Source organism: Alternaria incomplexa (assembly GCF_024043165.1).
Source record: "Alternaria incomplexa strain BMP 0042 chromosome Unknown scaffold_5, whole genome shotgun sequence".
In the NCBI taxonomy this organism is placed as follows: domain Eukaryota; kingdom Fungi; phylum Ascomycota; class Dothideomycetes; order Pleosporales; family Pleosporaceae; genus Alternaria; species Alternaria incomplexa.
This window is the reverse complement of record NW_026249854.1, coordinates 1,656,996-1,670,588: the sequence shown is the minus strand read 5'-3', so window position 1 is coordinate 1,670,588 and position 13,593 is coordinate 1,656,996. Positions and strand designations below refer to the sequence as shown.

Below are 13,593 nucleotides of genomic sequence, written 5' to 3'. Positions count from 1 at the left end.
CGAGAACCTCTGCTTGCTATACAAGCGAGCATGTCAACACCCAATTCCCCGGCAGGATCCAGGCACTCACTGAATGAAGATATAATGTTGCCAGATACACCGATACCCGCACGATCTGCTAGAAGGCCTCCTCGGCCTCCTCCACCAAGTGAGGAGCAAAGACCGGATCTAAGTATGTTCACTCGAAGTCCTACTACACAGCAGGCGCCAGTGGTGACGAAACTTACTGTTTGTCAAGAGAGAGAGAAGGGAATGGACCTGAAGTCAAGGGGCTTGTTGATCCGATAGAGCACATGTATCTCTGCTCAAAATAGTTATAATGTATTCTGCGGGGCGGTTGCGACAAGTAGCTACAATGAATAATGCATTAGCCGATGTACCCTCATGCATCCGTTCAATGAATCTACATTTTACACCACCCCCCTCCATCAAGCCCACCACCCAATCAGCGCCATAATCGCCGCCCCAAGAAACACATACCCAACCATCAACCCCAGCCTGCCCAAATCCTTCGTCCTCTCCCTGTCAAACAAAAAGTCCTTAGCCAACAACTCCACCAACCCACTGTATATCAGAAACCCCGCACTAACCGCATTCAACACGCCCTGCACCATCAAACTGACCTTGCTCTCCGGCAGATACGTCGTCCTAACGCCCAGCCCCACGGCAATAGCCAGCGGCGTCGTGAGCCCATACAAGGCGCAAAGCGCCCACGGCATCCAGGTCTTGCCACGCGGAAATGAGATACTAGATAAGCGGGCCCCGATGCCCAACCCTTCGAAGGACTGATGGAACACTAGAACCGGGTAGAGAGTTTTGAACTCGTCGCCGACGACGCCGAGGTTCAGGCCGATGATGACGGAATGGAATATGATTCCGAATTCGAGGACGAGGAACGCGCCGATTTGCTGCGCGAAGGAGAGGCGGGCTGCTGTTGAGGTGGTGCAGAGGGAAGCTTCAGAGTGGTAGCTGCGAAGGCTTGCTGTGTGTTTCCGGTGGTGGTCTTGATCCCCGTTTTGGTGGTCTTGAGTTGGGTTATTACCGGATTCTGGGTCCACCAAGGCTACTGGTGCGACTCCGGTGGTGGCATTGTAGTCAGAGCGAAGAAACGCGTTGTTGGAGACCTCGCTCTCTTCCTTCTTCACTCCAAAATGCCGTTCGACATACACTTCTGCTCCTAGATCTACGCAGAATACCGCCATTATGGACGTCAGTACTATGGCTGCACACCATGGATACTCCGCCCATGCTCCGCTTTCTCCCACACAACTCCCCGGGCCAATTGCTTCGTACGCCGGATCTAGCAGGTGGATAAACGCTGTTGCGACAATGACTCCCGAACCGAAGAAGCGCGCAAAGGTGTAGAGCCCGAGCGGAATCTTCCAAGATGGTTTCTTGCGCGCTATGACAGGGAAGTAGGTTACGAGTGTGGAGACGAAGCCGATGACGAAGATGGACGAGATGCGCGCGCCGAGCATGCCGTTGTATTCGTTTTCGCCCACGGCGAAGTAGCAGATTACTTCGGCTTTATCGGCTGTCGTGAGGTCGACGTGCGAGGGGTCGAATGCTTGTGTCGCCATGATGGGCGGAGAGAGAGGGGAGGTGGGTTGGAAGGGATGAGAGGTATTATGGATTTCAAAGACTTGGACAACGTTATCTCTAGCTAACGTGAGTCGGAACTGCAATTGAGGTCCTCGAGTTCTCAGTGTAGTTGCGGCTCTGACGTCTGGCATTTTATCGTCTGCATGCCAAGTACCTAGGTACCTAGGTACCTTGTTGGACGATGGACGACAGGCATTATGGCCTATCGAGAAAGTGCAGTGTATTGTACTGCCCATGTAGGTACCGGAACACTCGGTACCTTCGGCATCTATCCCGTTCCGGCAGTCGTAAAAATTGAAGCTTTTTGGACGTTGCTTTGCTGTTTCTGGTGTCTCATTATGTGATATTGTCAATTTTTGCGCCTCTAGCTACCCTGCGTGTGTACATGTTGGGAGATTTTGTATGCTGACATGCTTATTGAAATTTGATCGTCATTGCTGCTAGCCCGGAGAAGACGTCTGACTGCGTTGTTGTATGCGCTCGATAATGGGTGTTGAGCGTGGTCGGTGCGTCGGAAGACATGCAGGTGTTCGCTTTTTTACCCCTACCTACAGCTTCGTTGCATATACATACTACTACCAACACACACATCGGAATTCCGTAGAGCTTGGAACATCCCCTTGTACTCACGAGAATGAGTTGTATGGGAGACTTTTGAAGCGGCTGCTTTCTTGAGTGATGTAGTAGATAGGAGGTCTTCAGATCATTTCCACAATCCAATACTACCCTGATGATGCACCGATATGTCCGACGCTCCCTCATACCTTGACCCCATACACGCTTTCAGGTCTCCTCAGAGTACAACGCCTTCATGTTCTCCAGATCAGAAATAATCCTATCGATCTGACCAACATCCTCCAACTCAACCACCTGCTGATAGATGCCCGCAACGCTAATATTCCAATCCGTCGTCTCGTCGTAGAACGAATCATACGACGTCACCGAGGACGGTCGCAGAGACAACTCATCTGAAGCCCCTACCGGCGGCGGACCAGGCGAGGAGAAGACAGAGGAGTGCGAGGGCGACGGCAAGAAACCTACGGGTGAACTGGGGGAGCGGAACGCGAGTGGCATAGGGCGGTCGGGCGCTGACGTTGTTAGTCAACATGAAGTTTATGAGGGGTTGACGGGGATGTAGCGTACTGTTAGGTGGGTAATCGCCTCGTCCACCAGGTGAACCAAGGGATGTCGACCTCAACGCTTGTGATTCTATCACTTTTTCTCGCTGAAGGTGAAGTGAAGGCGGCAACTTGTCGATCCGCGGACTAACTGGCGACGAGAAAGAACGTGTAGGCGTCGTAGTGCCCCCATGTGTGGGGGAGTCGGCGGCAGCTTGTCGCTTGAGGATCGTAGTACGGGATTCACTAGACGTAAGAAGCAGATGTTAGTTTGTGTAATGTGTGAATGCAGCTATGACATGTGTATCTAGAATATGGGTGGTATTCTGGATGGTTATGAAACGCTGCTAGTAGTAGTAGTAGACATGGGCGAGAAGGTAGGTGGTTGTGAGACGAGGGTAAGGAGAGACATGGCAGAGGCATCTAGAACATTGCGTGACACCAAGCAGTGCCCGGACAACGCAAGTTCCCAATGCGTGCGCATCTATGGAGGAGGATTTGTGAAGTGGGCTTAGCGTACGAGGGGCGGATGTCGTGGACGTCGCGGCAGAGTTCTTCGAGGCAGAAGTTGTTGAGGCGGGAGAGGGTGTAGCCCTATTCAGTATTCACATTAGCTTCTCGTTTCCAGATGAATAACATGTCTTTGGGACTCACGCGATCGAGACCCAACTCCCTTAGATATTTCTTAGCTTCCTGGAAGTGCTCGTCGCTCTCTTTGATCCAGTAGCCGAAGAGAGAGAGGTGGACGTCTGCGATGGTCATGTTGCGGACTTCGTCGGCGTACTTCTTCACTTCTTCTCGACTGAGGTTGACGTGTAGGGACTCGTTGCGACGGTGGCGGCTGCTCGGTGTGGGACTCGCAAGGTCGTGGGCGACGTGTGTGCCTTCGCATTCTCCACACTCGTCTCTGAACCGCCGATTATCGACGCTATCGTCGTAGTCATACTGAGAGTAGTCACCTGGGTCGGCGGTGAAGACGGTAGGGTGGTCGTGTCCGAGGCCTTGGAGCTTGACAAACTTTCGGTCTATGGACTTGTTAGTTTGGGGTTGGAGTGGAGGTCGAGGGTACGTACGACGCTCGCGGATTTTCTCTCTCTCGGCAACAGTCATGAGATTACTAGGAGAAGGAATGTCCGAGCTGACGAGTGTGGTCTGCGGACTTGCGCGCTCGGTCTCGACGCTTGTGTCTCTGCCCTCGGACTCGGAGCTCATGACCTGCGTCAATGGACTAGTACTAGCGATACTGCTGCGGTTGCGCGCGAAGAGACTGCCAAAGTTCTTGATGCTACTCTTGCGGAAAGCCTGGCGCTGTCCTTGGTCGTCGCCATTATCGCTAGTGTTCTCCTGCACTTTGGGAGGTTTCGGAACGAAGCTGTCTTTGCGATGCAAATTCTTCTGTGACTTGGCAAGCTGAGGGTATAGCGACGGGACTGATTTTGGCGAGAAGTTGGTCGCTGCCAGCGTCGCTTGCATCTGCGCGTGCGGGAAATCCATGTTTTGAGTTCGGCGCGGCGGATACGTGTGCGTTCAAAGGGAAGGGAATGGAGATGTCGCCGAGAAAGAGACGCGGATATCGAAGTGTTGGTACGTAGACGACGTGACAGCGTTTGTCAAACTGCGATAGTGATCAAAGGGTAGCTTGCGCACTGACGTCAAAAGTGAAGGTGAATGTGAGCGTGAAGAGGAGTCGATATTGCTGGGTGACGTCCCAATTGAGCGATTGCGCGGCCATTAGCGGACAATAGAGGAAGTCTGAAAGAGGGGGGGAAGATGTCAGGATCTACCACGCGTACAACATCCCTGAAGGCTCAAGGAGTACAGATTTTACTTGAGATGAACGTGAGTCGATGCAAGATGAAGGTTCCATGATAAGGTGAAAGTGTTGTTCTTGTCCTCTTCTGGGGTTGTAGCACCACCTCAGTCATCGAGATGCCGGTGGAGTGTAGGCATCTAAGAATGCCTTTGACTCTTCTTCCGTGATTTCGTATCCATCTCTTTCAACGAGACCAGCTGCGCTCTTGTATGACTTGTGAATTATGGTTGAGACCATCCGACCGGACCGCACGGCAGCATTTTCGTCATTCAGTGTGTAGCTCGAGGAGTCTCTTGCTGGCCTGGATATTCAGAGTCAGCTGAGTATCTTTCGACAAACTCCGCCATGTCTTGGAGAGACTTACTGCTTCGAGCGGGCTGTTTTCACCTTCGCACATGACGAGAAGCGTAAAGTCTGGCAACTTGCTGCATGAAGTCTGAGTCCAGTTGTAAAGCATGTTCAGCGGACGTGTAAGGACCTGCGATGTCGGAGGACTCGCTGTCAATGATCCGAATTCGCAATGCGCTCAGACAAGGCCGAACACTATGGACTTCAGGATGACTGGCGTTGGAATCTAAGGACGTGACACAACCGTCGTGTGGAAGATGACCGACTGTGTTGTCGCCCAGCTGTATGGTTGACCGCAGAGCATGAGATTAATCCTCACATCGGGTTCAGGGAATGATGAGTGTCAACGAATTGGTGCTGGCATGAGGGGTGGCACCCATGAGACAATAAGACCAGGGTAAATTCGACGGAAAAGCCACTCATCTTGTGAAAGAAGTATAGTTGACACAAAGATGGAAGGAGACAGTATGCGAAACGGAACCTCGCTCCTGAGACGTCCTAGACTTCGTCTTGCTCATCTTACCTACGTCCACACAGTCTCATTCCAGGAGATTAAGAGCAAGCGCATTTCATCTGATGCAAGCTCCGAGCCTTCATGTGGTTCTCACTGGTGAGAGAATTAACAGCGATAGACGGTCCAATTCACGGCAGTATGCAGGGCGATCAGGTGCAAATCCAACACTGTTGACGTCCCACACCCAGCGTTGGCTGCATCCAAAGGGCAAGTCATGCGCGGACAAACAAGTAGTGTTGCATGGTCAGATGAGGTTCGATGGAGACATACGTGCAAGCTGGAAGGGAGGGAGGGTCTGATGGCGGCTGTTGAGGGTGGTCCCGACGCAGAAAGTTCCTTGGCGACCCGCCCGCGGGCGTCTTCCAAGTTCCTGCTCCCCGCTCAAAGGGCCGATGCAACAACACGTAGGATCGACTTATCTTGGTCAATAGCCGTTGACAGTCAAGCTTCACCTGCATGCGGTTTCTTCTTGGACCTCGTCTCGGCGATCCTGACCCTGCGGACGGCCCGAGCTTCTGTCCCGCGGCCTGCGATGACTGCGACACGCAACATTTCCTATCAACTACCCGAACGGCCTAAGAGCAATCTGCAACAATCTCATCGCTTACCATGACCCCTCACGGACGCGCATCGGGTTAATCTAAAAAGGCTCTTTGACGCACGACTGTGTCTACAACTGGTATGGCATTCGTACACTCCCACCAGTAGCCTGCATGGATCAACCTCGCACGGCGCTTATGGGTGTTACACAACACTGCACAACGGTTTCTGCCGCGAGCAAGATGGGCTATACCCACTTTTCAACATCCTCGATATTGCGGCGCAGTCGTCCTTCACCAGACGCGCCGGACACTGCCCTAAGTTCTAGGTCGTCATGAAGGACAGGTTTGGCGTGACCTTCGACCACTCAGGCCTTGGGGGCCAACTCTGATCAGCGAACTCATGATCCTAGCTCTAGGCTGAGCGCCTCGGGAACGAGAACTGGAGGAGCTTCAGGGCAGCGAACCATACACAAGAACGCCTTCTTCTTGTGGTCTGACATCAGGTCCGAGGAACTTACCTACACCTCGAAACGGGCAGCGGTCATGCTTAGGTGAAGGGGCTCGCAGGCTGAAAAGGTGCTTCGTCGCGCTGATTCGCTAGACCATGCAACAAAGTTGAGCGAATGGGGGCTGTGAGCCGCCTTGCGTCGAGACCGAACCACGACAGCAGATCCCAGCCGTTCAGGACAGCACCCGATGTTGGTCCACACCCCGGGTCCCCGTTGTTGGCACTTCCTATCCTGCAGGCGCTACTCTATATGAATTGCGGCGTGGTTGATGCAAGTTGTCCGCCGTCAGCCAATGAAGCGCTAACTTTAGCGCCCCCGCGAGTTGGGTCGCCAATCATGCCCTACTTAGCCCCATATCCAACGTCCTTCATCCTTTAGGAGCTTTCCGTGCCATGTCGCGACGGCGGGGTCAGGACAGGCGGCTCTCGAGTCTTGACACGCGTATAGACCAACGGGCGTAGTCCCACATTGCCACCTCAGTAGCAGGAATGCGCAGATAGATCTGTCAGCTGTAAACGGTGTGGTACGCACCGTCGCGGCGCGGATGACGCGTGTGTGGTGCATTCATATAACAAAAGTGTAGCCTGCAGATCATAGGTTGTACCGCTTTCAGCCCTCTGTTATCGTTCTGTTTCGTTTGGGGGCGCAGCTTTGGTCTCCTCTGCCGTCTGATTTACCCAGTTGACCGGTCTCGTTGCTACGCCGCAATACTCTCCTTTCGGTACTTACGTGTCTACGGGTGCCGCCTTCTTTTACATCCTTCGCCGCCGCCTTTCCCGCGCTTCTTTTCGTATCGTGCGTCTCGTTCGCACTATCACACAACGCCTCCGCGGTTTAAGATTACTACCTTCATTGAAAAGCTTGTCCCTAACTTGGCACTGTCACACCCATAGACATGGCTACACTGTCGGTGCCGTCGCCTAGCCTGGGCTCGGGTTCATTGGGTGCCAGCATCCACAGACCGCTCTCCACTCACGGGCTGCCAAAGCAGCCGCGTACAATATCACCCGAACGACCACATCGTTTCTCCGCAAAGTCCACGAAGAGCTATCCTCCTCCAGCTCTTGTACACACTCCTATGACACCACAATCCCTGGGACCAATGTCTCCCCCACCAATGTCAGCAAAGTCTTTCGGCACCTTCATCGACTCGGAGCCGTCGACGCCAGCCTACTCACCAAGGATGGACCACCAGTGGGACGACTCATCGGTGGTCCTAGTCCGTCCCATGTCCTCGTCTTCTGAACCTTCCAGCCCTACTGAGCCAGTATGGCGCATGCTACAACCACTGCCTGTGAAGGCCCCACCAAAGCCCAAAGCCAGCACCGTCAGAGCTCAGTCCAAAGAACCGGTCTCCTCTGCCAAGGAGATTTCATCACAGACATCGCTTTCATCGCACCCTACTAAGCAGGCGAGCTACGTCAATCGCCCCCACGCGATCAAGCTAGCAAGCCTATCACAACAAGATTTCCCCCCGAAGAGCGAAGACATTCCACAGGGTGATGTTACGTCACCTCAGCCGACAGCCAGCACTCCCACAGCGGCCGCCTTTGGAAAACTGGCAAACAAGATGAAGTTGATGCTCCGGCGTAAGAACACGAACGCAAAGAAAAAGGAGAAGAAGAAGCGAGAGTACGAAGAGGTAGACCGCATAGAGGATGTACACTGGACAGAGATGTGACCTCCACCTCACACCAAATGTTTTGAGCATCTCAAAGTCCGACGTCTATTGCTACACACGGAGATGGGGAGGAGGCTGGACGCTGCGATTCCTGGTCGGTGTATCGTACGAAAGCATCCGGGAATTAATACAAGGCATCGGTGTCCGAAGAAAGATGGAACTGTATCAGAACTACACATCAAGACCGTTGCTTATACTCGTCCGGTCAGATTAATGAGCTGCTGGCCACCAACATCACTCTTGTCGGCGTATACGTGGCGTACTTGATGTTTCCCTTTGGTTTTGGGAGGCGTTTTGGATCCTTATGGCTTTCATGAGTTGCACAAGCAAGTAACGAAGATACCCAATCCTTACCATAGCCTATTATTAGCAACTATCTTTTCATCACTAAACTCGTAGACACCACTGCCGATGACCATGGAGCGATGGTTTCACACTAGAACTATCTATAATGATCACACAGACACGATCAAACAGCTTGTATCCCACAAAGGCCTTGCAACTATAAGCCAGCGCATGCTTTTCTGGACTCATTGTTCTCGTGCCAAGCACCTGCCCGATTGCTCCACGTGAAAGGGCGATCAAACTAGCGCGTGCACAGACCCTCAAATCTAAGCTCCACAACGCGCGAGAAGCAGAACACATCTCACCCAACTTGCGATACAGGTAGCATTCAAGGTAAAATGATTCCAAGAAGGTTGGGAAGCGCCGTACGGCTCAAATGCGCCGGTAAAGCACAGCCTCAAACGCGGTTACAGAGGCCACTAGCGGTGACGACCCGTGCTTTACGGCCACACACAGGACGCGTTCTGTCAAGTCCGTTATCACGTGCCCTCTCGCAGACAAGACTCCTACCAACCCATCCTGAGAGTTCAAGAACCAATGAAAAACATACTCCCCTCTCTAACACGCGATGGAACCAACCAGCCAAGGACCCCACAACCACACTCCTAGAATCACGCTTCCCAACCAAAACCGTCCTTGTACTCCTCACCCTAGGCGGCCTAGCATACTACTTCGTCGACATAGTAGAAACCGACTGGACAGACAGCGTCTACGGCGCCTTCGAAACCGGCGACGATGCATCCCAACTCGCCCAACCCCTCCACTTCTACTCCTCAAAAGAAGAAGTCCAACACATCCTCGACTTCCACATCCCAGACCCCAGCGCCCCGATGAGAGACCCCGCCGTAGCGAAGTTCTTCTCGGAGCAATTCGACAAGCTATGTTACGGATGGATGATGACGCCCGATGATTCAAAGAAGGGTGTCGAAGGCATGCCAGACGTGCAAATGCCCATAACACACGGATGCCGGTTCCGCAGCAACGAGCCATGTGAGGATTTCTTCGCACTAGGAACGTCGCCTGGTCCCGGGCAGAACCTGTGGAATTACTGGACTGTACTAGATGGCCATGCAGGACGACACACGGCATTCTACCTCCAATGGACACTCATCCCCATGGTGTCCTCCGCGCTCAGCACCCTAACACCGCACGCCTCAAGCCACCAAATCGAAAGCAGCATAAAAACCGCCTTCCTCGCCACGGACAAAAGTATCATGTCCCGCGCCAAAACAGCCGCAGCCTGGTTCCCCGCCGCCAACGCCGCCGCCATCGCCGCGCTCACACCCGCTTTCTCTGGGTCCTGCGCGCTACTCGCTGCATTCGATCCCCAAACCTCCAAGTTACGCGTCGCCTGCACAGGAGACTCCCGCGCCGTCCTCGGCCGCTGGGACCCCTCCACAAACACCTACACCTGCATCCCCCTCTCGGAAGACCAAACCGGCTTCAACGCCAAAGAAGTCGAACGACTAAGCAAGGAACACCCCGACGAACCCTCCGTCATAGACCCCAAAACAGGCCGCATGCTCGGCATAGCCGTAACCCGCGGCTTCGGCGACCACCGCTGGAAATGGGATAACGAGACTATCAAGGCGTGCCAGCACAAATTCTGGGGTACGGCGCCCCGACCGGGAAATCTGAGTCCCCCGTATATGACGGCGGAGCCTGAGGTTACGGAAACGGATGTTGTGAGGAGGGAGCCGCGGGATGGCATGCTGTGTGGTGATGATGAGAAAGCAGAGAGAGGGGGAAGAAGCGATTTCCTCATCCTCGCTTCCGACGGGCTTTGGGATCGGATTTCCTCCGCTCATGCCGTCGAGTGCGTGTCCCGCTATCTCGCCGCGCGCGCCCGTGGCCAGGGCTCTGTGAAGGCCGACCCGGAACTCCTCCGTAACCCTCCCGTTTTCCCTCAAAACTTCTCCAGCTTGGACCCGGGTGTAACGTGCGACCCCGCGGCCGGCGAAGATGTAGATTGGAAAGCGGAGCCGCAGTATTTTGCGATTGAGGATGAGAATGCGGCGGTTTGTTTGGCGAGGAATGCGATGGGTGGGAGTAGGAGGGGACTGTTTTTGGGCGTGTTGGCGGGGCCGGAGCCGTTGAGTAGGAATGCGGTGGATGATACTACTATTATGGTTGTTTTCTTTGATAAGATTGGGGAGGGTGGGGGGAAGGGGAAGGGGGGTAAAAAGGTAGAAGAGAGTAGGAGTGGGGATGGCGAGAAGAAGAAGAGGTGGTGGTGGCCGCTGTGAGAAAGTCGTGAGTACATGGTTCATATGATGAGATATGGATGGCTTCCTAATTTCAGTTCAGACCTGAGATGCCTGCTAGTAGACTACACAAAACAAAGCAAGAAAGTAGTGATGTTGATATCCTCCCAATTTCAATGGGCCAAAACAACGCCCTCCACGCCTTCAGCCTCAGCTATGCAAATGCTCAATCCAAAAAAAGATAATGATATCACAACCCCCCATCCGAAAAACGCAACAGTCCCGCCCTCCGTCTGACTTTCCTCATCTCCTCATCTTTCCCATCCCTACTCCTAGGCCTCTTCCTGCCACTCATACCACCTACCCACCCCCGCTTAAAGCACAACCCCAACCCTTTCCAAGCCCCCCTGCCCAGACCCCAATACATACACCTGCGCGCCCACTGCCCACTCGCATAAACAACGCCATACCTCTTCTTGCACACACGAATATCTTCCCGAGCCATGTTGAGAGCAAGAATACATGGCTGGCCCACCTCCTAGGAATACTACTGTAGGAAATCGCGTTGAACGTTGATGAAAGCGCCGGGCCCGCCGTCGTCGGCGAGTTCGGTGACGAGGGCTTCGGTTTGTTGGATTAGGCGTTCGAGGGCTGCGGAGGAGGATTTGCCGAGGGAGACTGCGTGGGTGTTGTTGTTAGTTTGAGCTCTTTCTTCTGCATCTTCCATCTTGTACGTACCTAAAATAGCGCTATTGAGTTCCTCAGCAACAGGCGCCCTCCCCGAAATCTCCAGTAAAGGCGCCAGCGAACTCTCCCGCGCATCCGCATATGCTATAAGCGCAAACGTATCTTCAAGAGCCCGCTTCACTTCCCGTCTTGGGTCGTTGGCGAACTCGGATTTCAGCTCCATGCCATATGTTATAGTTTCGCTTGTCGCTCGTTCGCTCTTGGCTACCTTGTCTTCCATGTCGTCTTCGTCTCCGACTTCCAAGTAGTCGTCTTGGTCCTTGTTGTCCCAGCTGGGTGGTGGGTTGTGTACGCCTAGTTGCTCGTCGAGCTCCATTTCGAAATCGTATTCTTCTGTTGCGGTTGAGTTGCGCTTGTTGGGATTCGAAGCGGTGGATCGTTTGGATGATGGTGCTGGTGCGGATTGGCATTGTGCGTTCAACTCTCCGCATCGTCGGATCATCTCGATGAACTTTCGGCAGCGGAGTTTGAAGTAGATGTTTTCGTTGTCGCGGAGCACTGAGGGGTAGTATGCGGTGGTGTGCTTAAGTGCCTTGTCAATGTCACCCTCCAGAATAGCTGTCCGTATTTCTGCTTCCTGTTAGGCTGTATTCGTAGTCTCAGGGACGAACTTACTTTGTCGGTTCAGCGCATCCAGATCCTCTACTGCTGCTCGGTATGAAACGTCTTCCTCGTCGTTATTCGCAAGCGCTGTCGCTTCCTCGACAATCTCATCCGAGAAGGCTCGTGTAGTCTCTACATAGCCGTCGTGCGCCAGATATTGTCCCACCAACTGATGTATCAACGCATCCTCGCCTCCCAACGCACCCGCCTCTGTTTTGGTCCGGGCGATCTCAGCTTGTATGGCGGCCTTCTCGTCTTGTACCATCTTGTCAATATCGAAAGCGAAGGGTTCTTGGCCAAAGTTGACGCGGACCATCTCGCCGGGCTTCTTCATGCCTACGGTAGGATAATACGGCATATTGGGTTTCAGATCTCGGAAAGCCGTCCCTGAGCTCGTTAGAACTATCCATTTCTCTCACTTCGCGTACTCACCTTGCATATGACCATTCTTTGTGAAGAACGCAGTATTTGTCCGGAAGTTGATGCCACAGCCGATAACATCCAGTGTGCCAAACTTAGGCCCATATGATTTTCCGGAAGTGGTATTACTAAAAACCTGGCCATCGTCGCCATGGTACGCATACGAGTCGGGCTCCCAACCCGGTATCCTGCTGAGAGCGACTTTGGGTCCTGAGAAGCCTACTCCGATCATTCTACTGCCCAGTGAATTAGCGTGTGCATCAAAAGGTGTCAAGCAAACATACCCGTCTTTCCCCTTAGAAACAACAGTAACCTCGTAGTAGTAGATCCCACACTGCCGCGGCATGGGAAAGTCCGCGCGAACCGACGCAGCTTCATCGTGTGTCTTCTGTGAGCCCGAGAACTTGGCCAGCCTCTGACCATCCTCCAGCTCGAGCTGAGGAAACCTGTCTGCGTCATTCCACCGTGTCGGCCATGGCGCTACCGGCTCATCCACAAAGACCGGCGCACGCTCTACTATCTCATGCGTGAGACCGCGATGCGACGGCGCCATCTTGTGCAGGTTGACGCTGCTAGAACTAGTAGACAGCGAGCCTGCATTGGACGAGTGCGTTGACTTGTATTCCCGCTGGGCTGCCAGCTTCGCCTTGTGCGCCTCTTGTAACTTCTCGGCGTGCTTGGACCCGCGCAGGTAGGAAGGCACGAAGAACGGCGGTATATCCTGTGTCGACCCTCCCAAGCCATGCCAGTAGCCAGACTGGCTGGAGTATGAGGGCAGTGGCCCACCGGCCCTTCCGAAACTCGTAGACATATGTCCGTCGGCGTCGATGGAGCGAGAGAGGCGGTTCGGGTGCGATGTTGAGCCGCTGTTGGCGAGATGTGCAAAGGCGCCGGATCGGGTGGGTTGTTGGAATGAGCTATTGCTGCCTGCCGATGCAGCAGCTACTCTGGCGTAGCTGTCCCTCCGAGGATTCATAGTGATCGATAGTGGCGCTGCTGCCAAGTACCAGCGTGTTCGGGCGGACGTTTGGAAGCGATCGCAAAGGGCGGACACGCAGACTACGCGAGTAGTAATGGTCGAACGGGCGGTCGTAGTCGCTGACGGGGTTTGGAGATGTCCAACAGCGCAGTGACGCGTGGGCTAGCT

General features: G+C 53.8%; 3 protein-coding genes across 3 annotated transcripts; 1 reads left to right on the top strand and 2 right to left on the bottom strand.

Moving 5' to 3' along the window:
• Nucleotides 1–3,314: 3,314 nt before the first annotated feature.
• J4E90_004469 (uncharacterized protein) lies at nt 3,315–4,214 on the bottom strand (the record flags this gene model as incomplete). Its single annotated transcript, XM_051434034.1, has 2 exons — nt 3,315–3,745; nt 3,794–4,214. 2 exons carry the CDS (start codon nt 4,212–4,214, stop codon nt 3,315–3,317), a joined length of 852 nt encoding a protein of 283 aa, XP_051292552.1.
• Nucleotides 4,215–7,524: 3,310 nt separating this feature from the next.
• Nucleotides 7,525–10,718, top strand: J4E90_004468 (uncharacterized protein; the record flags this gene model as incomplete). Its single annotated transcript, XM_051434033.1, has 2 exons — nt 7,525–8,106; nt 9,060–10,718. The coding sequence occupies 2 exons, from the start codon at nt 7,525–7,527 to the stop codon at nt 10,716–10,718; spliced, it is 2,241 nt and encodes a 746-aa protein (XP_051292551.1).
• Nucleotides 10,719–11,223: 505 nt separating this feature from the next.
• On the bottom strand, nt 11,224–13,422 carry J4E90_004467 (uncharacterized protein; the record flags this gene model as incomplete). Its single annotated transcript, XM_051434032.1, has 5 exons — nt 11,224–11,354; nt 11,415–11,993; nt 12,039–12,413; nt 12,459–12,682; nt 12,731–13,422. 5 exons carry the CDS (start codon nt 13,420–13,422, stop codon nt 11,224–11,226), a joined length of 2,001 nt encoding a protein of 666 aa, XP_051292550.1.
• Between the last annotated feature and the right edge of the window lie 171 nt (nt 13,423–13,593).